The sequence below is a fragment of the Erithacus rubecula genome (genome assembly GCF_903797595.1).
Source record: "Erithacus rubecula genome assembly, chromosome: 14".
Taxonomy (NCBI): Eukaryota; Metazoa; Chordata; class Aves; order Passeriformes; family Muscicapidae; genus Erithacus; species Erithacus rubecula.
Genome location: NC_136666.1, coordinates 11,117,471 through 11,143,444, shown reverse-complemented (window position 1 = coordinate 11,143,444; position 25,974 = coordinate 11,117,471). Strand labels below are relative to the sequence as shown.

The 25,974-nt window shown below is 43.7% G+C and overlaps 1 protein-coding gene across 1 annotated transcript in view; it reads right to left on the bottom strand.

Moving 5' to 3' along the window:
- Positions 1-24,461, bottom strand: part of HDGFL3 (HDGF like 3) — a 36,602-nt gene extending 12,141 nt beyond the window's left edge. The window contains exons 1-2 of the mRNA XM_079317729.1: positions 23,884-24,461; positions 1,770-1,846 (exon numbers count right to left, since the gene is read on the bottom strand). Of these exons, the coding sequence (XP_079173855.1) occupies positions 1,770-1,846; positions 23,884-23,967 (161 nt within the window). The 5' untranslated portion in view covers positions 23,968-24,461. The remainder of the gene's footprint in view (positions 1-1,769; positions 1,847-23,883) is intronic.
- Between the last annotated feature and the right edge of the window lie 1,513 nt (positions 24,462-25,974).

Below are 25,974 nucleotides of genomic sequence, written 5' to 3'. Positions count from 1 at the left end.
ACTGGCCAAGCAGAGCCAACTGGTTGCTAAAAGGCATCAGATGACAAGTCCCTGAGGAAAGAGCTTCCTTCCAACTGCATGTGAGACAGCACAGGATCCACACTCAGTTGGATATTGAGAAATGCCTTAATTATATAATTACAAAGCCAAGAATGCATTTCTACCTGAAAGCCAAACAGTGATTTCCAAACTAACAGATGTCATGTTAATATTAAATGCTCCACTGAATAAATTATGTTATCTACGCTTTTGCTAATACCAGGAGATGCCTCCTTGTCAAAAATATCAACAAACAATTCTAACACAAATAACAAAGGAAAGCTGTATGAAACTTAGCATGAGCTACCTTAACTTAGCTCCACAGTAATGTATGGAAATGTTTTACAGCCTTTTATGTAAAGTAAACTGTCTACATCTTTGCTTGAAATATATTCATTGCCACTGGAAGAGTATAAGTTTGTACTGCTCTGCTATAAAACTAAGGAGCTGCAATCTATAGTTCATTTTTAACAGTTAGGCTTTTACATTTATAAAGTAGGAACTACAAACTTTTTCCTGTTTCAGATGCTACCGTGAGATCACGGGCTCACAAAATCCAAAACAATAGAGATTATCAGTTTAGAATTCACTCATTTTGGAAGAAAAGTGGTCAATTTTTTTCTTAAATGTTTCTCAAAAAATGTTTCCATTAAAAAACAATTACATTTTGGTTTGTGACTTGAAAGCATTGTCAATTTATTTAAATGTTGTTATTTCCAGATTATTTTGTGACAGTACTAGTAGACCACAATATATCAAAATATCAGGTTGTTTCATTCTAGCAATGGGCAGAACAATTTTAATCAAAGAGAGGCTATTATGAACTTTATAAAGCAGAAAATGCCTTTAAAGATTTTTTAAAATAAAATGTGATGTATGAGCTATGTAGCTTATCATATTTTGGAATAATATTAAAATTTTTAAAAATAACAATACATTTTTAATAAAGCTTCAAGCCTCTAGCATCAAATTTAAAATATCATCAGAATTTCATTTCTTTCCAGTTTTAAAAGAATTCTAAAAAACATATTACCTGCAAATGATGAAGGAAAAATTTTAAAATTAAAATATTTTATGCAAAATGGAATGTGACTTATTTTTTAGCTACCTCAAACATTATAATCTTGAAACTCTGTATTTTGTAGCAATTAAAATGAGTTCTAACTTACCTCTTGTGCTATGATTCCTTTTTTTCCCTATAGGCTCAGCCAGCTCAGTCCTTCCATCACTTCTGTGAGCTCCATCCTACAATATCCCCAGCAGAAATCTCCCAGGTATGCACATTTTAAAGCACTGCCTTAGACTCTGGGCTCTGCTTCCTATTCTATCACAAACTACCAAGGCAGTTCTCACACATGACACGAGCTCAAACATGTCCAAACACAAGAGCCTGGTCTCTGCTATGATGGACATCCAAGTAGAAAATGTTTTGTCCCTGCCTCTGAGTTCAGGGATTTTCCAGACCTGTTAATGAATTCATGCCAACACATTTCTTTACAGGAAAGAGGATTTTATGTTTAGCTCATGGTAGACCATGAAGGCAGCAGCATTCCCAAATACTTTCAGCTTTCACTCCCATTTGTTAATACAAATGAGTTGGGCTTGCTGGACTTATCTCTAGGCTCCCAATGGCTTCAGTGAGGATTTGATCCAATAAAATCAGAGGAAATTATGTTAGCTGCAGTGGAAAAAGACATTTTCAAAGGAACAGGTCACGTCCATTCACTTACGTTTCGTGAGTCCCAAAAAAGAAAATGGGGTATTTATTTGCTGGAGGCTTCACAGCTCCTTCAGGAAGTTCATCAATCTGTAAGACAGATAGCAGTAGAAAAAAAGATTATTCCCAAAAGTGATGTCCCTTATCCAAGAATCCCTACCAAGCCATGGAGGTGCTAGCACAGGTATCCTGCAGCCCTGGGGGGGTCCCACTGTGTGCCAGGCTGGGGAAGAAAAGAGCTGCTGGCTTTTCAGGCAGGCAGGTCATACAAAGTCAGGACATGACTGAAATACTGCAGGGAGACACAGAAAACCCAGGAGCACACACAAAGGTTTAATGATTTCATGGGCATTATAATACACAAAGGCAATAAAATCAAGTCTGCTTAATTTAAGCGTTAACTTCAGATGCTGCCTCTCATCAAAGGCACCGAAGCCCAGAGGGCAATCCTGCCTGTCTCACACAGCCACCTCCATAACTTCTGCAGCAAATGGGGAACAGATGCCATCTCTGGGACTCTGCAGCTGGGAAACTGGACAATCTCCCAGTGGTGCTCCCAGTGGCGATGGTGGTACAGTGTAAAGTGTGTAATGCACGCCAGGGAGGGGGGCCAGGGACTCTCCTTCCCCTGCAACACCCTGATACCTGGCTTTGGTTTCCTCTACCCTCTCTCTTCTTTCACATTTTAATCCTGGCCTTGTATTTCTCAGGATACAGCTGCAGAGCAGTGGAAGGAGGGATGCTGAGGGTGTTGTCCTGACACAGAGATGGTATTGGAACAAGCCTGAGGCTGAGCAGAGCCCAGACCCCTTCTCCCAATGTCTGAGTGAGAGCATTGGTTGTGAAGCAGGAGGTGAGGCCCAGGACTTAATCTTGTCTATGTCTAATTTTGTAGTCCTCTGCAACAGAAATAAGAGAGTCCAGGTGCCTACCCACATAAACCAGAAACACAGCAAAGCTTTAAATAAAGCTTTTTTTCTAAGAGCCTGCCTTCCCAGAAATGGCACTTCTGAGCATATGTGGGTGTGTGAAATTAAGTGTCCAGAGAACTCTCTGGCTAAGAGAGAGCCCAATGAATCTAGATATCTACAGGGCAGCACCAGTGAGCAGGTGAATGGCTTGGTGCCTGGTCTAAGGCAACTCAGTCTCAACATAAGCATATCAAATCCTGCCAAATGTCACTGCAACTGCGAGCAAAGTGCTGACATAACAGTGCTATACAAAATCTGCTCCTCAGCAGAGCACGGGGATGGAACCTGCATGCTTTCACTCAGGAGGCCAGACCCACATGTGCTTTCCTTCTCTTTTCTTGCCAAAGGACCCCTAACACTGAATTCTTATTGACTAATAAGCACCAGATTGTTTTCAAAGGATGTCCTCTTTCACAGTAAAGCATCTGCTTGGCTATGTAGCTTTCAAAGGAGTATGAGCTTGGGTAAGAATTCAAACCTTTTTGGTCTTTCTGCAAGGACACCCCTTGGGGATGGAGAAACGAGAGCCACATGTGGAACTGTAACATCACAGGACTCCTTTCTGTACAAGAAATGGATACCTATCTTTTAGGTCTAACTGCACCAAAATCTGGAGATCTGAGAGCACATCCAAACCACTCCCTCAGGGGTTTGGTGGGGTTCTGGCACAATGAGCCACATGTCACCATGCACCCACTGCCCAGCACAGTCTGCAGGAGACAATCCAGGACTGTCACAGGTGTCACAGGCCTTGTGGGCACAGCAATTACCTGTTTCTTGTACTTAAAAGAGCTAATAATTTGATGATAAAAGGAGAATCTATTATTGAAATGCACATAGAAGGAAAATACACACTGATGGAGAATGAACACATGCCTTCACTTGTAGCTCAGCTGTGTGAAAGGAGGAACTGAAACAACATGACAGGCTTTCTGATGTCCTCTTTATCATCAGGAGCACATAGAGGAAAGGCTGTTGAAGACATTACTTTAGAGCTCATAATTTTATGACATGAACTATGTGTATTTTTTATAAAGTGCCCATAATGTTGCTATTTGCTCACAATTAATTATTTAAATACAGATATTAGACTTATTGTAAGAGTGATAAAAAGACTGCAGGTTAAAAACACTGCAACTCCCTTTCCAAACTGATATTAAGCCAGGAATATACTGCATGTCTGCAAAACATTTTATGCCTCCTTAAAGATGGAAGTATCTATATGTCAGAGCAAAAAAGGCTGTGCTGGCAGTTTACCAAGGACAGGGAGGGGTACCACACCTCGACTGCCTGGATGTCATAGCCATCCTCCTCTTTATTGTGACAAAGAAGATGTCCAGATACCAGACCCCAGAAAAATGTGGACTCCTTTGACTGAGACAGTGTCTGCTGGGACCTGAGTGCAAATCTCATTTGGCCACTTGAAACACGGCGCCAGCTCTGGGCTGCATTACAGAGCAGCACAGCCCAGTTACTGCCTCAGCCCTCTCAGCATCTCTCATGAAATAAAGTAAACAGCTGTAAATGATCACTAAAGGGGGAGAATGAAGACATGCTTAGCAGGGAATGCTGATCAGAAGGGATTGGGCATCTTACATCACACAATGTGCTATGCTCTAAAGCAGTGAGGATCTCCTAAGCAAAATCCCAAGTGGAGTTAAGTCTTCTGTCTTATTCCCAGCACTTAATACTGTTAGCTAAGGAGCAGCACCAAATCAACAAAGGACAGAACACACATCTGTCATGCAGCTCACCTGCTCCCCATTTTGTGGCATATTTCTTTATTCATCCAAGTATCCCTTCTGACTATGTATCATCACAGGAAACCATAAAAAAGCTTTTCATAGCTTTTGGGAGTTGGCATACACATGCAAACACATGCAGTATAAATCTGCACCAAACAGCTCAAGGAGAGACTGTCAGTGCTCCCACTCTAACATTTCACTCTGCAGCTGAGGTCAAGACTTTTCCTTCCTTCACTGGTATTGCTGTGTGCTCCCCAGCTCTGGGGCTTATGTTGCTAGTACAGTAACAAGGTTGGATATGAAGTGACACTGTTATCTTAGGGCCATTGAACTCTGTGGAAAAAACTCCAGGGAATTTAGTGAAGGATGAGACACTCTCTGCCATTAGAAAAGATCTCTTCCCGTTTTGCCTCTTTCACACAAATCCCGGCATTAGAGACTGTGAGAGGAGAGCTTTGCCCAGTTTCCCTATTCCCAGAAAAGCCACCTTAGCCCTCTGAACGTGGAGTCCCTACGTGCTTATTTAGCTGCAGAACAACCCCGCACTCCATGACAATTGCTGCTGTTTTGTTGTAGCAGAAAGCAAGCAAGACAAGCAACCATACTGCAATCTCCTGCTGCTGCACTCAGTCACAATTTATTCCCATTCTACAGGATGTTTTGGTTAAATACGCTGCAGATTTGGATCCGATATTTTCCCCCATATCAGCAAGATCAAAGACAGAGAGAGAGAGGGAGGGAGGGAGAGGAAGAGTGAGCGCATGAGCACAAGAGCGAAAAAAGCATCGCTGCCTTGAACCAGGAACAAAAGAGGGAAGAGCACCCATACTAGAACACAGTGTTGTAGTCACAGAAACCTCACTAATGACTAAAGCATCTGTCTATCAGAGAGCCAGACTGCGACTGTGTTTTGCTCCTGGAAGGAAACAAACAGATTCTCAAGTACCCGCTATAAGATGCAATCAAACAGGAGCTCCATCTCTGCCTGAACCAGAGCGGGCTGCAGCTCGCTGCCACAGAAATCAGTGTGAGCAGGGCATGGCGTGCAAATCTGATACGTGCATCAGCAGCACCACGGGCAGCCGCTTCAATTATGGCTAAAATTAAAGCAGGTGGTTTCAGATTTCGAGTTTTATCCCCTTAGCTCCCGTTGCTGTCATCTGCTTAATGAATAACAATTGCTTTCTTTTTGCACAACCTCAGCAGAGCTGCACTGCCCAGCATTTGTTTGCCAGCCAAGCAGCAGAGCTTTAAAGATGTTACTGCGAGGTTTTTTCCGGTAAACAAATGCCAGGCTTCTGGGGTCAAGAACACTGAACAGAAAATGCAGCTCGGTCCTCTCCAGCCAGAGCGGGGCTTTATCAAACCGTGCTGCCAGTGACTACCAATGTGGAGGCAAGAGATGTCAGGCTGGGACGTGTGCGCAGCCCAAGCGCGTTGCTCTCAGGGGCTCTCAGGGAGCATTTCGCGCTGGCTGGCGCGGGTGGCTTTGGCAGCGCTGGCACCGCAGCGCTCCCTTCCCCGGGGTTACGGACCCTGGGGAGCCGGGCGCTGCCTGGGTGGGCTGGACCGGCTCTGCAGAGCCAGAACCAGCGAGAAGGACAACAACAGCGGCTCCCACAAGCACAAATCATCGCCGCGCCTGCCTGTGGGAGAAGGCGGCAGGCTCCTGACAGGCGGAGGAGCTGGCTGGGAGGGCTGGTGCAGGAGCAGAGGAAGCTGCACCCCCTCCCGGGTGCTGCGCTCTGCAGAGCTCTGCATTCCCTGCAGAACGGGAACCATGTCTGTGCCAGACGCGAGAGCCGGCACGCCTTGTGCCCGCCCAGGGATGCTGATGCTACTGCAGCGCCCAGCAAGGGGCTGCTCTGCCCGCCGGGGCATCCCCGAGCCATCCCACAGGCATCGCATCTCCCTCCAGCTGCGGGCAGCAAGGGTCATGTTTCCTGGCATCACTGTGCTCTGCATAAGCTGCTGTTCAGAAGCAAGAATTTCAGGATGTCAGGGTGGCTTTCTGTTGTGTTCCAACAGAATTTTACACCGAAATAAAAAAAAGTATTATGCAAAAATACCTATCGGATCCCCATTTACAGAAGAGAAAACTTTACATCAGCATGCAGGGATGCTTATGTGGGCACCAAACCGCAAGAATAAGTCCTTTTATTTTACAAAAAGAGGGAATTGAAACTGCAGAGCAGTAATCACTGACTGTTTTGACATAGTGTAAATGCCTTTGATTGGCAAAAGCACACAGAACCATTGCTGAGATCCCTATCTCCCACTGAAATCCCTGGAGTCCTGCACAGCAGTCGAGCAGAGGCCTGGAGTATTTGCTGGAAAGTGGTTCAAGTTGCTTTTTATTGCCCAACACATGCAAGCAGCTTGATGTTTTGCAGTTAGCTTATTAGCAGGATTCTAGATGGATAAAAGCAATACTCTTCAAAATCCATTATTAAAATAGGATATTTTGCTTTACTACAACATTTTTATTCCAATGGATTTATTATGCTTTTTAATAGCTAATGCTACAGGGAGTCAGCAGTATAGCAGTATATTTTCTAAACCATTATTTAAAATACTGCTCTGTAAGATGTAAAATATTAATTTTTTTTTTTTCCCAGAGGACCTAATATGTTAAAAAAAAAAAAAAATCCAACCTGCTTCAGGCTAAAAACTGTGACTCAAATTCCATAGTGCTTAAAATTGAAGAGCAATCCAACTAAAGCTGATTGGAGACTGCTGACTTTTTCTCTCATGTATCAGGACTGATATTTGAAGCAGAGCACTACTCCCCAATGTACATCACATACCTGGACTCATAGTGTGGAATGCTGGCATATGCACTTTTTCACCCATTAAAAAAGATAACCCTGTGAAGGGTGAGACTAGAAGCAGAATCCAACTTAATAAGGTGGAATTGCACAGCTACAAAAGAAAAAATTAAAAATGTCTCTGGGCATGGAAGAGTGCCACCAGCAAAAAACAAAAAGCAAAACAAGATTAAAACCAGCAGAGCATACTTTTGAGCACTGCTGAAAATGGCTGAAGGGTATCCTGCAGACAGCCAGAAATGAAAATATAAAGACATCAATCCTCCCTTTTTTTTTTTTTCTATGCATGCTCAGGACCTCAACGAGATAGAAGGCAATGAAGGGTTAGTTGGAGTCCAAACAATGCTGGCAGCAATGTCTCACTAGGAAAGATCAGCAGTCTTGAAGCTGAGTTCAGCCCCTTTACATCCCTAATTAGCAGCATATTTTTAAGACAGAAAGTTGAAATACACTTTCAGCAGAGCTGCTTTAATCTCCAATATGAAAATGGGGCCAGAGCTTAGTTCTGCGTGACTGGTATCTATATGCATGGCTTTGTAGATAACTGATCTACTCATGTGATTCCAGGCCTCTCTGCATTTTGGGGCTGGTGGATGGAAGACTGTCAGAGGAGGAGATTCAGGGGATACAAAGACAAGTCCTCTCTGCCACTGGCCCCTGGGATGACCTTGGCCACATGAACCACTGCATTCACTTTGGTCTCACTTTTATGAATGGGGACTATGGGACTTCTTGTAAAGCACTGGAGGTCCACTGCTAAAATGAGAGGAATTCCTAGTAACACATACTTCCAGCTCTGTCAGAGCTGCATTTCAGGTTACCAAACTGTAATCCTCCCAGTCAGTACACCCCAAAGTCAGGCTGCTGCAGAAATGCTCTGTTTTCTCCAAATAAAGTGTTTCCCTGCTGCTGTGAATGAAGCAATGGTGTTACCACCAGGATTCTTTTTTTTTTCCCAGTCTCTTCCCTAAGGAAAGAAAAGGATGTAACCACAGTTTTCAGTCTGACTCTTACCTGCAATAACTCAGGGACACATCAGACAATTTTTCCAAGCCAGACAAAAGCAGAAAGGCCAGAGAGATATTAAGTTTCCCCATGTTTTGTGATAAATAGGCTGTCCAACAGAAGATGGGCAGACAAGTAGTACATATGCTGAGAGACAGCTTGCAATGCAGGCTGAATCAAAACATCAGACACTGGGAAATCCACACAAAAGCAAGCCAGAGAAAAATAAACTTCTTAAGTTTCATGGCTCACAAAATTATTTTTTATTTGTGTATGGGTGGGGAGAGCTTGTTTATTTTAAACAAATATTGCTAGCTCTGAGGCATTTAACATTTACTTTTCTTCCCTTTAAGCACAGTAAAGGCTTGGTTCTCCTTTATCTGAATTATTTCTCAGATATCAAAATATTGCTTGCAATGTACATTCACCAAAGCAAATCAGAGTCAGGCCACTAACACCTAATGAAAGCAGTTTCTGATGACAAAATTTGGTTGTCCTACTTTACCATCTTACCACAAATTTTTGTGGTAACAAACAACAATTTTTGCCTTGAAATATACAAGTGTGCAAGAAATGCACATATAAAAATGTGTTTAGAAGTCATACAGCAAATAAAAATTAATTAACCACTCAAGACATCAATAATTCTTAAAATAAGTATGAAATTTCAGGGATGGACATTTACAAATGTATTTCTGCCTTCCTACTCTCTTCTAAAAAACCAAACAGACATGAGAAGTCATATAACCTTCCTCCATCTGCTCAAAGGAGTGCAGGGATGGTATAAGACTGAGGAATACTTTTTTTGCCTCACAATATTTACACTAGAATGTTACTACTTCATTGACTTTGTTTAGTTTTAAGGAAGAATGTTATATTCATGAGGTAGGATTTTTCTGCCAGTTAACTTGATCAAAACACTTTCAATTAGATGCAGCCAGCCTAGAGTGTTGACATTTGGTCAAATACACATAACAGAATTTATACTTGAGGCTCATTTGTTCCACCCAAAGCTCCATACTTCTCTGTCCAAGCTTTTATTAAAAGAAGTGTTGCTAGTCCTTCTACTCCTATCAGCACACTTAAAGCCAAAAGGTAAGCAAATTTTCAGAAGACTGTGGTCTCCTAGACTTGGCTCAATTTACCATTTCTTTTTCAGTATCATTTCCTATCCCAAAAAGTCAGTTGAAAAATTTGGACTTACACAATATTTTCAGGCTAAAGAATATGGAGCATCCCTGTGCAGTATTTAGTTCAGCTTCCCAAAAAATACACAAAACATTATTGACACTACAACTTGTGGCTGATTGTTTTGGGGAAGGAAACGTGATTGATGGAGAACACAACCCTCCAGTTTGTGACAGGGTGGATACACACACACACCAGAAACAAAGAAAGGAACAACTTCCTTCACTTAGTGCAGCCCCCAGCCCCTGCTGGGGAGGATTCAAACTTGAGACTGGAGATTCCACTATTATCTGGGCTTCTGGGTACAGAAAACCCTCCTGCTTTTCCCTTCTTTGACCTGTTTTCTTACCATCAGTTGCAGCTAAGGGAGACCTGAAACACTCCTTGCCACTGAACAAGTGCCTGCATACAGAAAATGCTTACTGTTGTTACCTGGGAAAAGAACACAAAATCTTGAAAGCACAAAACATTTCCAATACCCTGCAACCCTCTGAGGTTCAGGTGCAGCAGCAGAGATGAAACTGAGTGTCCTACCAGTCCTCTAGAGGGAATAGGGACACAGCCAAGCATGTGTTTGTCTTCATTATGATGCTCTCTGCGGACCCACGGAACATCAAGACTCATGGTTTTAATGTGCTCACACCAGAACATCTATTTGCAAGATTTAAGCAACTGGTTCAAACACCCATTTCTGTTTCCCAGGACCATGAGCTGATGTGCCCTGTCACCCACCCAGCCTCTGCAGGCACAGGCACAGGCACAGAGCCACCAGCACACCTGCAGGCAGCAGGGCTGGTGCAGGTGCCTGTGCAGCACACAGCCACGCTCACAGCACCACATCCCAGCAATCCTGGCTGGGATGGGCAGGTGATGGGCTGGGAGAGGCTCAGTCTGTTTTGGGCTGGGGATAGGTCTGATCTGAGCAGCACTGGCACGCAGGACAGTTGATTTGCTGCGATGCAAGTGACGTGTAAAACACAACAGAGGCACCCAAGCTGGGGAAATGAGAAGCAATGAAATCTAACTGCAAAGGCAATGAAAAGGAGTGATTTGCAATAATTGTGCAAAGGCAGGTTTTTCTGTTTACTCTGCTGACAAGCTGCAAATTCGTACCTGCAGGAGGGCTAGGGGTCTCTGAAAGCCTCTGGTCACTCTAAACTTAACAACTATAAATAACAAATAATTGTTTCCTTTCCTCCCCCAGCCTCAGCCACCCTCTACGGCACAAAACAAGCTATTAACTCCCAAACTACTTTGCTAAGATGGAACTTTTGCCTTTGTGGAACTTTGTGTCGACTGAGTTGCTAAAACCATGGAATGAAAAAGATTCACAGTCTCAGTGGTCTCTGTGCAGCACTTAGACCCAGCTTTGGTATTTTTACTGGGTTTGCTTTCAGTATCTGCTCCTGTTTCCAGGAGCTGCCATTAGGGTGTCAAATGCCTTCTTTCAAAGTCCCTCACTCTAGGTTAAACTCTTAGGAATTTTAATCCTCCTACCTAAAGAGACTTGGAAACAAGTTTTTCCAAGTCAAGTCATATCTCTCCCCACCTGCCCATTTTTCTGCTTCCAAAACCCCAGAATGAGAGTTTTCATTTAGTTTTGACTCTAAATATAATGTTGCTGAAATTTACTTAGATAGTCCTTAAAACAATAGGAACCTTACTTGTTAAAATGAACATTTTCCTCAAATCCAGCCCGTCCAAACTCAAACAGCAGCTTACAGGAATGAAACTATATTAAAATATACAAAGCACTCCATTATGTACTCTAGACCTATGAACTTAAATCCTAATTACTAAACCATATTAGAAAAAATAACTCAAATGAAGTAATGAAAACATGGAAGACAAAAAGATGTATTTTTAGAAACAGAAGTGGCATTAATGTCAGAGACAAGATGAATACATCAATATGGTAGTGACCAGATTTGCTAGGGTGGCAGCCCATCATTATAAAGAATACATTTTACATCAAAACCACTGAATACAAGTTTTAAGCATGTGAAAACTCTCTTTTGATTCATATGGATTAATCGTGGGCTTGAAGTTGCCTATATATTTGTGTAGGATGAAGAGTTACTTTTTAATATCCCTTGTTTCTATCCAATATGTCAAGCTGAATAGATGTATGAAGTATGTGTCAGTATTTTGTGTTACTCTCAAAGAACCTCTCAGAATATGGTGTTGTCACCAACACAAAGTTACCTGCAAAACCCAGTAACTCAGCTGCAGTTATGTCACAAAGCTTACTCCAGAATCTGCTTTCTTTCTCTGATTTTCTCCAACTTTGCATCTCTGTACCTTCTGGCCATCACTGTTTCTCATTTCTATCTCAGACTTGGAGAGGTAACCAAAAGATCAATTTTAAGGATCCACACTGTCAAGGAACAAATTACATGTGTGGAACTGTACTATTTCCTACATACATTAATATTAAATTTTTAAAACCTATGAATCAGGGATGGCATCCATACTAAGCATGTTTTTAATCAGGTTGCTATTTTGTTTTAAAAAGCAACTATAAAGTAACAGCGTTTTATTCTAGTTGTGCAAATAAATGGAAAAGGCAATTACAAAGAAAAGATGACTTGGTTAGTGATACACATATCTGGAACTAGGAAGGACATTAGAGATCACTGCACATACAGATTTATGCCAGGATCCAGACAGAGTGTTTATATAGACCTCATACAAATCAAGAAAATCCAACCAAAACCCTTTCTGTCAGTATTGAAAATTTTATTTTGTCACTTGCCTTTACTTTCTAATGCAATGGTGATGACAACATGATGTGTCCAAACCACGCTCCACAACCACAGCATTTTAGCTCACACTGCTTGAACCTGTCAAGATCCCCAATTCAGCCTCACATGCAGCATTCAGGATGGCATCATTTTCAATAAATCTGCCTTGGTTCCAACCCTGACACCCCTGTCATTATAGCAGGTCACTGCCAGGCTGACACTTGACAAACAAGCAAACACCATCATCTAGCAGCAAATGCTTCAGAAAAAGTATAAGCTTCTTATTAAAAAATTGTTCTCCTTCTCCCACATCTGCTGAAGAAGCTGGCATATCTTTTGAACATATTGCCACTAAAATCTTTATTATTATGGCCTTCTAGAAAGTTAACAGCTAGAGGCTTGATCCTGCTAGCACAGCTGGGCATGCAGTTTGGCAGCATAAACAAAGCCATTGTCTTTGTATGATCAGATCCCATCCAGCACAATAACATGGCAATTATACACACAGGTGAATCCATTCATTTGCAAGGCAGGAGATGGCATAAAGCATCTTCTAAAAGATAAGGAGCAAACATTCACAGCATTTTAATGCTGAAGAGCCCCATCTGACAAGTGTGTCTTCTCTAATCTGTTTTCATCTTTTAACGAGGAGTTCTTGTCATTTTACCAGAAGTACCAATTCAAAAAATCTGTTAATAAAACTGACCCACTACCTTACAAACATTAAAAAGCTCTAAAGCAGAGGTGCACAAGTAAATGCAAAGAAAACAAAATATTATCAGATAGAACAAACTTACTACTTTGCAGACATTAAAATTCTAACCATGAGGCTTAATAGCTTTATGCTACCTTCTTCTGCAAGCTGTGATAGAAATACTGACTGTGACAAAGGAAAACACATTTTGCACAAGAGGAAGATTATGAAAAAGAACTTCTGATAAAAAGCAGCAAAAGGGGCACCTGAAAATGTGCACATATGCAAGTCACCTGATCCAGACACCATACGAAAAGAATTATCTTTTGAGCTTGCTGCACCACTAATATCTTTCAAAAGTCCTGGTATCTGGAGAGGCACTGCAGTAAGGAATGTCAGATTTTATTTTTTTCTTTTTTAAGATGAATGTCTGCTTCTCCCTTAGGCTGTGGTCCTACTTTGTGTTTCTACAGGCATGGCAGAACACATGTAAGCAGTTTTATTGAAACCAAGGAATCTTTATGCAGTAAAGCTCATTCTGTACCTTTGGGACATGGTCTTTAGAGAGCCAACTACTGGGATAAGGTATCATCTTCCTTCTGCTATTCCATAACACCCAGGACAGCCATGCAGTGCATCTGTGCAAGGCAACTAACACATGAAATTCCCAAGCCCTTTCCTACTGGGGGATAATGAAATACAGCAGTAATAGTATGCTGCTAAGAACACAGGAACCTCAATTCTGCAAACACTTCCACATGTGATTAATCCTGAATGAACACTACTTAATTGGATTCCAGATAATAGAGTCTGAAGAAATCCTTACAAAAATACAAATTTATACTGGCTCAGATGGAAACTATGACATCTGGGCTGAAAACCAACAAGCAACTAATTCATTTAAGAAAAAGATGACAAAAACATGCCACTACAATAGGACACAGTGCCTGGCATGAGATGCCTTGTTTAGGTGTATTTCTTGCCAGGATCTGCCCCCCTTAGCATCTTTTTCCATGATCTGGAAGTGGCATTTGGGACAGCAAGGTGGGAACCTTTGCAGATATTCAAAGACAGTCTCAGGTGTGTATGCAGAAACGTGCAGTCAATTCCCTACACTGAGTGATTGCAAACCCAGTGACAACTGACTCACAGTCCTGGGATTGTGAGAAACACGAGCTGCACGTAAACTGAAATTCAGTCAGCAAAAGGAAAAACACAACACAGCTGGGAAAAAGCACTGGCAATGTCAGAGAGAGAAAGCTGGAAGCAGCAATACTACAGGAAGCCAATAGTGGACCACAAGTTACATTTGAATAACCAGTGTGCTGCAAAGGTCATGGCACTCTGCAGCAACCCCATATACAAACACACATCCTGCCAGCATGGGCACAGCCCCACAGGGTGCAACTGCACCTGGGAGAATGGTCCAGCCTTGTGCAGGACATGGATGGACTGACTGGGAACAAGTTAAATGAACCTAAGGAAAAATACACAGACACTTTGGGCAGTGCACACACCAAAAACAGTCAGTGGGGCTGGTGGGATTGATTTAGTGCTCAGCAGCCAATTCTATCCCAAGAAAGGAAGGACTCCATACATGGAGAGCTTTGCTTTTCCTTTGAGGGGTGCCAAACACTGCCCTCCATGTCTGCTGGCTTTGGAGCCCCCCCAGCCATTGTGCCTGGCTGGTCTCTGTACAAGCAGAGGGAGGAAAGAAAAAGCAAAACTGAAGAGAAGGATATAAATCTCCTTTTGAGGTACAGAGCTCTGCTTTCTGGCATCACCTATGCTGCTGTGCCAGGACAGACAGCCCATGGCACATGTCAGTCCAAACACTGCTCCATGGGCCCTTCCCTCCCTTGCTCCCACCCCACAGAAGATACCCACAGTGCTATAGAAAAGGAGAACTGTAAGTGCCTACATCCAAACATTTCCCAGAGGATTAAGCAGAAGAGGAGCTGCAGGAATTGCCTCCTAGTTACCAAACAACAGGTAAGAGACTAGGGTAACAGGAATGGAGACTTGGATTCTTGTTTTCTACATGTGGAAGAGATTCCAGATGAAGAAGATACATGGTCCTCCAAGAATTAAAATAAAGGGTTGACAGTAACCCTTTCTGGAGGTGTGAATGCTATAAAACATAAATTTCATGAAGATGGAGAAAAACTAGCAAAAAAGAGCTAGTTTTTTTGTTCCAATGACTTTGTATGCAAAACACATCAACAGATCAAGGCAATAGAAGCAACTCCAGAACTGCTCTTTGCAACTACAACTTTTGCTCCTCTCTTTGCACTTTCCTGTTTCTCCCACCTGGATTGCATCTCCAGACTGATGCTACACATCTCTATAAGGTCACTCCCTGAGTTATTATTAAGTTTCAATATGTACTTATATTTAGTACATTCAGTAATCCAGTCTGATATGGGATTGATTCCCAGAAATGGTTTGCATTATTGTGCAATTGTATTTCGAGCTCTCCCAGACTTAAAGTTTCTTCTACTCATTGCCTTTGGTGTAGTTTTACTCTTTGTGCTTTAAGTGGCTTCATAGGTAGGTGCCTTCCAAGCTCAAGGAGGACAAAGTTCCTGACTTTAAAGGCTGACACACCGTTTCTCAGTTGACATCAGTGACACCACAGTGACATCTGTAAGGTCCCTACAGCCTGGAATTTTTCCTTCCTCTCTGGCTCTACTTACTCTGCTGCATGTAGGATATTTTGTTAACTGATGGTCTTAAGGAAATTCTTTGATGTATGATATGCCTTGTCCTGTTTTTCCTCCTCTGCTATATGATGTGTCCTATTCAAGCAGCCAAACCCTAGCTGGCAAACAGTCTCTCTCTAGGTTTTTTACACATTGCTGCAAGGCAAAATAAGCAGTTGTTTCCAGTTTGCATTGTCGGGGCTACAGATGTATGCTAATTAACCTTTCAATCTGCTGATGGAAAGCTGAAAGAGATTTAAATGTACTTTTCTAAGGCAGAGACCAAAGTCTATGGACACCTGTCCTTTCTAATGTTGGGCTCTGTGTGGCCCAGAGCAGAGTACGTCATGTCCTCCCTTTATGTTGACTCTGAAGGCATTTTCAGATTTCAGCAGAGCTTTACAAAAGGCCAGGAGGCAGAGATAAAATCCTTCTGAAATTCAAGGACATTATGTGTCTTTTTGGAGAAACACTGATGCCAAGGATAATATTTGAGTTGACCTGAGACCACTTCAAGGATGAGGAACTTCAGACTGGGGCAATAGGAGCTACTTCATAACATGGAAGTTCATTGTTTTGTTAAGATGCTGCAGTATTTACTCAAATTTCTTACCTTCCTTTTGTTTTCTAGAACCAAAAAAACACAAACAAACAAACAAACAAAACCAATCCCCAAAGCCAGGTCTCATATACCCTTCAGGCAAAAGTATTATCAAGCCTGTCATGTCAAACAGTCTGAGCAGAAGAAAGGAAAACGAAATGAATCTGCAGTTTATATCCAATTTCAGTATCAGGTTTAGAACTGGCTGCTACACAAATGAATGAAACAATCTCAGATGTGCAAAGCCAGTACTGCAGAGACCTTCCCAAGAGGAGGAAGCAAGGATCTGTTTCCTTCTTTAAGTTTTAAAAGCTTTACCTCATGATACTGTCTTGTTTGCCAAATATTTCTTGGAATCTTTAAATAACGGTTCATTCTCATTGCTCCACTGTGGTTGAGCTAAACTCCTGATGCTGCCCCTGCTGCAGTCCAGAGTCAGCTGATGTCCTGCTCCAGTGCTACACCTGTGTTTTGAGCAGCTAATCTTCTCCAGGGGAGCATGTACCTGTGCACAGGACAGGTGTGTCTGCACACACACAGACCCATCCATGGGAGGTGGGCACCAGAGATGGATGGCACAGGAGCAGCCTTGGAAAGTGCCAAGGTCCCTAAAGAAACAGCACACAACTGTTCAGCTGACTCCTAACACCTTTAAAAAGCCATCTCCACCTCTTCCTGCCTGCTCCACACAGACTAATTCCCAGTGTTTGCTGCTATATTTATCATCAAATTACTGTATTACTGAGAGGCCTCAGGCAGCTTCATTCTCCCTTATGTCTCTCAAGTACACAGTGGAAAGGTTTTCACTGCTCAGGCATCACCATTTGAAACCAGTTAAAATGTCCAGCCTCTCCCCATTGTTATCACTTCTCCAGCATTACCAGGAAGTCCTTTCATCTATCCCCAAATGACAATTGTATAAACTTACTGTCAGCAGTCACTTGCTTACAAGATTTTTATTACCCTAAATGCAGGAAAACTTGTTAATGTGTCATTATGACAGGAAAATCACAAAATTAAGAGTTCAAACTGAAAACTCTGTCTTCATTTTGCTGTCTACATAAAGTTCATTCTGGTTGGGGGTCCTAAAAGTTTCTTTACCCAATAAAAAAAAAAAGAGATCTGTCAATTAATGGGGGAAACTAATATTTCTCCCATCTTTTTGCAGTAATAACATACAGATTGACTTGACAGGATACAGGTGTCACTGAAAGGGGCATTATTCCTTCATCCAAAATATATATCCAACGATTTCCATGAGATCAGTTGATGAAAATTATTCAGTGGCTTCAAAGTAACAAGGAAATGTATCTAACAAAAAGTCTGTAGAGTATAGGTATGAAAAGCTTCAGTTGCTTATTGTCTCAAAACTTCTGAGACAACTGTCTTTATTCTGTGTTAGCTTCATTTGGACTTAAAATTGTGTCACTGCAGGAGAAAATGTATTCATCTATTGTCATCTACACAAAAAGATCAGACTTGCACATTTGGAGCTAATTGTTTAAACTGATTTAAGAAGGAAAAAAAAGCCAACAGAGAGATTTTAAAGAACTGAATTTTAAAGATGTTTCCCCATATACCCTTGCTGTGCTAACAACAAACATGGAACATCTTGGACCAAAATTTATTTGTTTGCCAAAAAAGAGCAAAGGTTTTACTATAAGCTATGGTTCAACCTCATGTATAAAAATGATGACATTTTATGCTACAATCCTCAGATGAAATATTTTTAATTCACACTTAAAACTAATTGCAGGAGGACAGAAAAAGACCATCAGCTACTTAAGTTCCCTATTTTTCAAACAGCAGGAGGATTAATACTTCAGCCCTTGCTATTTTTTTTTTTTTAGGAAATGAAGGAATCAGTACCCAATGAACTGATTAAGTAACTGAAAATGCATTCACCTCCACTCTAGGATATGTCCTTAAACCAGGATACCAGGTATCTGCAAATAAATTTAAATACTGTCTAAGCAACATGTGTCAACACGGTGCAGAAGAATTAGAAAGTACAAACAATTCCATAAGGACTCATTGCCTTAAATGGGCTCTTTTCCCTTGCAGCACAGCAGAACTCATGGAAGTGTTTCCTGAAGAAGCCACAACCTCTCCATCAGTTTCTAGGATAAGCCAGACCTTTGCAGTGATCAGCAAATCATGTCTCATCTCAGAAAGGAACAAACAGAGACCAGCCAGGAAAAATCGCTTGCAGATCTCCAAGGACTGATGTGTGAGTGAGGTACATAATTAAAGAGGGAGAGAGACTGAAGAAGCTCTCAGTTGGTAAAGGAGAAGTCACAGGGGACTCATATTTAGTAACATGGCAAAAGTGAGGTCATAAACCAGAGCAACCAAAAGGAGGAAAGGAGAAAAGCACATGGTGCAGGACTGGACAGGTCCCAAATGGCCAAGGAGAAAAGCTCAAAAGACTGCAGACCAAGTTTTGGCAGAAAAACACAGAGAAAGATCTGTTGTCTATTTCGATGGACCCTTTGAAGTTTTCTGGATCTAATCTGATTTTTGTGTGTCATTCTTTGCCAAAAAAGATAAACCCTGCCAGGGAAAAACCCACCTGCCCTTATCCTTATATTAATACAAAAACAAATGGTCTGTTTTAAATATCAAACACTTAAAACACAGAACCTTTCTTCTATGATGTGTTGGAGAGTTCGATATTTGCAAGCTGTCATACTGGCCATTATAACAGACCAAAGTTGTTTCTGTTCCTTGTTCTTTATCAAATGATGTCAGAACATAAGCCTTGGTCCTACACTTACACCTGAATCAAAATCAACCCACTGGCTCCATCCACACTTTACTGAACTGGATGATAGAGGCTTATCTATTAAAATGTCTGCATAGGGGTGTCCAAAGTATATTTTTGAATTTTTTTTACTGATACTGAAAGTCTTCTGTTACTCTGTAGCAGTAATTTCTTTTCATAGTGTCTAACATTGTATATTACATTATGATACCATAGTATTATGAGCCCTTCTAAGCTGTCATCTAACACAGCCTTCAAGGCATAAGCTTACCTTTAAACCCATCTCTTGAATTATTTTAGTTCATACTTTCAGGTGCCTTGTTGGAGGGGGGACACAGTCAACAATACTGAAAATACTGAGCTAAAAACTACCATGTAATCACTACATTATGATGGCTCAGCCTGCCACTGACACCAGTTCCCATTAAAATGACAGCATTTACTATGTATTACTCTAAGCAATATACTGAAAATTTCACATCCACTTACAACTAATACCTTGAAGTGCTCCAAATCCCATTCTGCCACTGCTTTTGGCAGATGTTTTTTTTAACAGTGGCATTCATAAGAGTATTGTTAGCTAAGTAGCAAATTTGGAGTTAAAGTATGTGTTAATTCAGAGTATCAATAAAGGAACTGGGCAAGACAAACAGGAGTGCAGGAAACAGGAACTTCACCCTGACAAGACAGTAAATACACCTTCATAATGGTATGACACAAACACTTCAAGGGCTGTGTTCTCCTCCCAGCACGTGTTCTGAACAGCTTTAAACATCCATGTGTTTTACATTACAATACATTGTCTTACCTGCTTGGGTCTCTTGTATTATCCCAAATAAGCTTTGCCATCCCTACACAACCTCCTGCTGCTTATCCAAATACAGTTCTTGTCTCCCCAGCTGCACAATCCTAGACTTCTGTTCAATAATGGCATCAGCCATTTATTTGGGCATGTTCTTATTTTATTGAGGTCATTCCAGACTTTTTCTCTGCTCTCTACAGTTGCATTAACAGCTTCCTTCCTATTTTTAAATCAGCAGCTAATTTCAGCAACTAAGTGCCTATTGTTTCTTCAGGGTCACTCATAAAACAAACAGCATTATTGATCTTTCTGAATCTACCACTAGTTTTCCCCTTTTATCTCATCTGAGTGACTATTCAAGGGGCAAATTCTCAATAAGCCAGGACATTTATCCTAGATAAACTAGGGTAGCTGAAGAAAGAGATTTTTCTGTCTGTGTTTGCTAATACAGCTCCTATCACAGCAGTATCAAAGAAACTCATAAATGTTAGGGCTTTTGTCTCCACAACACCTTTTTAAAGGGACAAGAGTTGTTAACTGTCTTTTACAAACAAGGAGGTAATACACAGGGGATTTAGTGCTTCAAAGGCAAAGACCACTCATCACATGTATAACAAAATTAATTCTTATTTTCTACATTTTAACAACAATGACATCTTCCCTCTATTTTTGCATGTTCTCTGGATACACAATTGCTTATTTGTTTGATTGATGACCTGGCCAGTTTGTTTCTGCATTTGTGATGAGCATCTGAAGACAACAGACATTACAGACAAACATAAAAACCATGTTAAAACCAAACTGTATTTCCTTTACCACTATTATTAATCTTCAATACAATTCTAAAACTATTTGTTGTCCTCCAATCAAGCTAAAGGAAATTTTGACTTTGCACAAGAAAATGTGATACCAAAATGCAAAGCAGCCCTTCCAAGTAATAAGACCTAAGTGGCCTCTTCCAGCCATCAGGTATCTGGCCATTATTGTTTCAGCCAAGCGTGGCAAATTCCTTCTCAAATAAACTCTAGACCAATCCACGAAGAAATGTTAAATGCAGTTTGACTGGTCAGGCACTCCACCAGTTGCAAGACACAATTTTCCAATGCTGCCCTGGCGTTTCATCACTATTTTGCACTTTCTGCATATTTTTTTCTCTCTTTATTCACAGGGATGGAGGTGAAGTTTGTCAGGCTTGTTCTTAGCGATCACTGCATCACCAAAGCTCCAAAGAGAGGGGTGGGAAGCTAACACAGGAATTGACAGGGCTGCCTGTGCTGGGTTTGTCTGTGGTGCTGGGACACCTGGAGCTGGCTGAGCCCACAAGCCCCATCCCTGTGAGAGACAGGAGCTGCTGCTGGAGCCTCTGGGATCTGAGGTACTTCCTCTGCATGACACTAGCCACATGCTCAGAAATACAGGGCTGATTCTGAGCCAGGTCAGTTTGATTCATTAAAGGGCAGGCAGATCACTTCTGTCCTGCTCTAACACTTTGCAGGTTTATTAAACACAGTGTAAGAAGTTTGTCCCTAGACAGGAAATTCATGCCAAAGGTCTCACTGATGCCAAACACCACTTGCTAGGAGCAATAACACTGCCATTTAAATGCATTGTTACTTGTATTACTAAAGCTACTATATTAGCATGAAATATATAAGCTTTTTATAAGAATACAAAGATCAAACATGTTAATTGCATAATGAATAGAGAAGTAGCTAGCAACCACTCAAGGATCTGGAAGCAAGTGAATCCCCTGGATAAAAGGCATTCAGTTAATCACAAGTATCTGAGTTGCATTCTCAACTCAAATTTTTCTTTCCTCCTTATTTCTATGCCATAATGTTTACTAAGAGTGAAAATAAAGATTAATGTTCTCACTAGGTTTTTCCTTCATTGAAGAAAGCGTGCACCAGGCAAAACTTGGCAACCAAGATGAAGAAAAGTCCAAGCAAAGATGGCATGAACTGTAATTTTAACAAGGTTCAGGCAGACATCAGCCTGATCTACCATGAAGTTGTACATAACAGCATCACAAGGTACAGGAGCACATTCTGTGCACACTCTGCTGAACTAACACCCAGTGCTAATGCTGCCCTTCCTGACAGTTCCCTTCTTACCTGATGGCAGACTTTGGGCTCTCTACAGGTTCTGCCTCTACTTGCTAAGTCATGTTAAAACTAGAGACTGCTTTGTCTTCACTTGAACTTCACATCCTGTTAGTCTGCACAAAGGAAGTGAGTTATGTGAACAGCACACCTATTTTTTCCTAGTCAAGATGTACTTTGTTGGATATTATTGCCATTCAGGTAGGTATTTAGTAACCCAGTCAAAAACTATGACCAGCTGCATGGCATATAATGATTTTTTGAAAGGAAAGAAAATGCCATTTAAAACAAAAGGCCCTGTTCTGCTTCTGAGTAAACAAATGGGAGTTTTACAAAGGCTCAAAAAGGAAAGGGATTAACATGCTTCAACGTAGTAATGGTCTCAACTGTTCACATTAAAATTTTCACAGTAAATTAAACCATGACAGAGGTAGGAAAGAAGTCAATTTTCAGTGGCTCATGCTGTTCTGCTGACATAAATTGCCATTTTTTAGGTAGTATATCCACCAACCTGTATAATGATAGAATTACAAAACCACAACCCGTTGTTGATTATGTTCGGACTTTTGCATGCTAATTTTAGCCTGCTCTGCCAAAATAATTGCATGCACCACCTCATTACCAGGCTTCTGGATATTTAGAACCCTGTTGCTATTCTTTTTTCACCAACCTTTGCTTAAGCCTGCTGTGTTGGCCTTCCCTCCTCGTACAGTGTCTGCTGCTCAACAACACTTCTGCTTCCCAGTTCTGCCCAGGACACACTTCCAGCACTTACTCCCATCCTTTTCCAGGGCTGTCTTGCCAAGGGTAATGCTAAATGTCAGTCCAGTCCATCTCTACCCTGCTCATCCATGTTTTCCTGCAGGTTGCACACAACTCTTCACTATCTTCATGCTCTTTACAGTCTCTAAAGAACAGCAACTTTCCTTGACTAACAAATGATGGCATGAAGCACTACCCAATCATCCCAGCAAGGCCGGGGAAGACAAGTAAATACAGACTCGCTGGTTGATGCCTGCCAAGAGTTCCCACAACACGTGTTACTCAGTGAGTTTACACAACAGTGACCAAAGAGGAGGGAAGGGACAGGCCATGTCAGTGTGCCAGTGCCAGACCCCTGGGGAAAGCTCTGCCCTGCGTTACTGTGGCAGCACCACAAATGGATGTTCAAGTACAATCAGCGCTAATCTGACCGTCAAATGACCACGCTGCCTTTGCACCTCAGTTGTATCACGGCAGTGTAAAACAAGAAATGACAAAGGCCTGTGAAAGAAAGTCAGCCCAGTAAAGGGCAAGGTGCGGCGGGGGGCGCGGGAGACCCGGGAAGCCAGGGAGCGGCGGGGCGGCCACAGAGACCCCGACCCACCGAGCCCAGCCGAGCCGGGACAGCCACAGCCACAGCCACAGCCACAGCCTGGCCCGAGCCTCGCCCCCTGCAGACCTGTCCCTGTCCCTGTCCCTGTCCCTGTCCCTGTCCCTGTCCCCGTCCCCGTCCCCGTCCCTCCGCAGGTGCCCGGCCCGCAGCGCTGTCCCGGCCGCGCTGGGCCGTGCTGGGCCGCGCTGCCCTGCCCTGTCCGGCCGGGCCGCGGGGGCGCCGGGGCCCCTCAGCCCCCGGGCCGGGGCGAGGGAGGGCGCATAGTCACAGCATCGTTTTCATGCAGGCAGGGCTGCCGGCTCCCCAAGCCTCCTCCCCGCGATAACAACCCAGGTACAGCCCGCGCTCGCCCCCCTCCCTCCCCCTTCTTCCTCCTCCTCCTCCTCCTCCACCTCCTCCTCCTCCTCCTCCCGGGGGGCCGGGGAGAAATCTACAGATCAAAGAAAAGATGCACAATAATAACGGGGTGGGCGCGCGGCGCGGCCCCCCGTCCGGCGGGGCCGGGGCCGGGCCCTCCGGTGGCTCCTGGCCGCGGCCCGGCCGCTGCCCGCCCGGCCGCGGGGCGAGGGGCGCGGCGCGGGGCCGGTACCCCGCCGCGGTACTCACCCGGGCCGGCCAGTGCGGGTACCCCTTCATTTTGGCGAACACCAGGTCTCCAGCCTTGTATTCTCGGGGCCGCGGACGAGCCATCGGGAGCCGCCGCGGGAGCCGCCGTGTGTCCCCCCGCCCTCCCGCACGCCGCCCCGGGGGCAGCCGGGCGAGCCCCCGCGGGGTGCGATGCGCCCGGGCGCGGGGCGCAGCCGGGAGCGGGGCCGGGCCGCGGGCGATCCCCGATCTCTCCGGCGGCGGCGGCGGCGGCAGGAGGAGACGGGGTGTGTGTGTGTGTGTGTGTGTGAGTGTGAGTGTGTGTGCGTGTGTCTGTGTGTGTGAGTGTGTACGCGGGGGAGGGGGAGGCCTTGGACACAACCCCAGCAGCCCCCGGTTCCAGGGAGCGGGCTGGCCGGGCGGGGGCGGCCGGGGAGCCCTCGCCCCGCGGCGGCGGCGGGCGCGGCGCTGCCCGCGGCCCCCCCCGTGCGCGCTGGGCTACGCCGCCCGCGCCGCCCGCTCCATCCCCGCCGCAGCCGCCGCGGCCCCGGGAAGATGGAGCCGTCTCCGACGAATTACTCCTCGGGCAGCGACCGAAAACAGGATCTTCTTATCCCCCCCCCACCCCGCCCGCGCCTCCCCCCGCGCTTTCCCTTCCTGTTATTTTCTAGGTACACAGATCGGTTTCTATGAAAATAGGAGAGCAGAGCGCGCTCCAGTCCCGCCCGGCCCTCCCTTCCCCGCTGAAGCATGACATGGTTCTTTATGCGCGCCCGCCATGGAGGCAGCGCGGCGGGCAGGAGCCGGCCGGGCTGGCAGCCGGCCCCGCCGGTGCCCCGGCCCCGCTGCCACCGAGGCCAGGCCCAGCTCGGACCGGCTCCTCCACCCCTCCTGAGCCCTCCCCATCCGTGCCAGCCAGCCTCAGCACACCCTCGGCAACAGCCTGGCTCCTAAGCACAAGGTTGTCCCAATTTCTGTACCCAGCCTCTTCTCCACCTGCCTTCTCAGCTCAAAACTAAAACCCACATCCACCAAGCCATGGACCTCGGAGCTGCACAATGGTGACTTCCCATCACAGGGTGCTTGGGATCTCTTGCTTGCCTGGTGATGCCAGTTTTTCCCCGTGGAAGGGAAGCCCTGGTAATTCACAAATCCCAGATATTGCTGCTTTTACCATAATGTTATCAGTTCAGCTGTAATGTTCAAACATTAATTATTATTGACATTTATTATACTCAAGTACCTTATCTAGTAAAAATAGATAGGCACCTGCAAGGTGGTTCACAAGCAGCAAAGTTTAGGAAAGGATGTTCTGCAGGTCTGGCTGAAACTCTAGCAATAGGTTCCCCAACCACTCCCACATTTAAGATGGCAACTGTCCTCTTTGGCTTTGGGGAGACAGCTCTGGCTGGTACTCCCTGACTCCCAAGGAGAGCACCTGGCCACAGGCAGTTCCTGCTGATGAAGATGAAAATAGATGGTTGAAGACTGTAGGGTCACATTTTGAGGAGGGAGTAGATGGACCATAGAGAGCACTTCCAGTCTGAAATGGCTGGTAATGGCAGAAAAATAAGATAAAGAAATGCTGTTTCTAGCACCTGTTCCTGGGCTGGCACAGGACCAAGAAGGCTTGCTATTTATGGTGCCCCCAGATGTGGCTCTGGAGCCCAAATGCTGCTGTTGCTTGTATGTAAGTCAAGAAAGTTTTTGCTCTGGGTCATAAAAAACAATAAGCACTTTGCTGATAGGGGAAGTACTGCTGTAAAATCATCAGCTCAGGTATCAGTACCAGACTAATAATGGAAAAATATTTCCAAAAAGCTGGATAAACATTTAGATAATTAGCCAGCACTGTGCCCAGTGCTGCTACCTGTTCTGAAGTATTAATCAGTGAGAGGGTTGCCAATGCAGTATATACATATGGCCAAACAATTCACTTTCACTTTCACATCAAATAGGATTTTGTATCCTCTTAAACTGGTACCTAATTCTCTTCACAAAAATGTAATATAAAATCTCTGAGTATAGGAGCTGGGGACTCACCAGAATAATCCTGTGTGCTGTCTTAGACACATAGGATTACCTCCCCAAACCAGCCTTCCCTCCAGAATA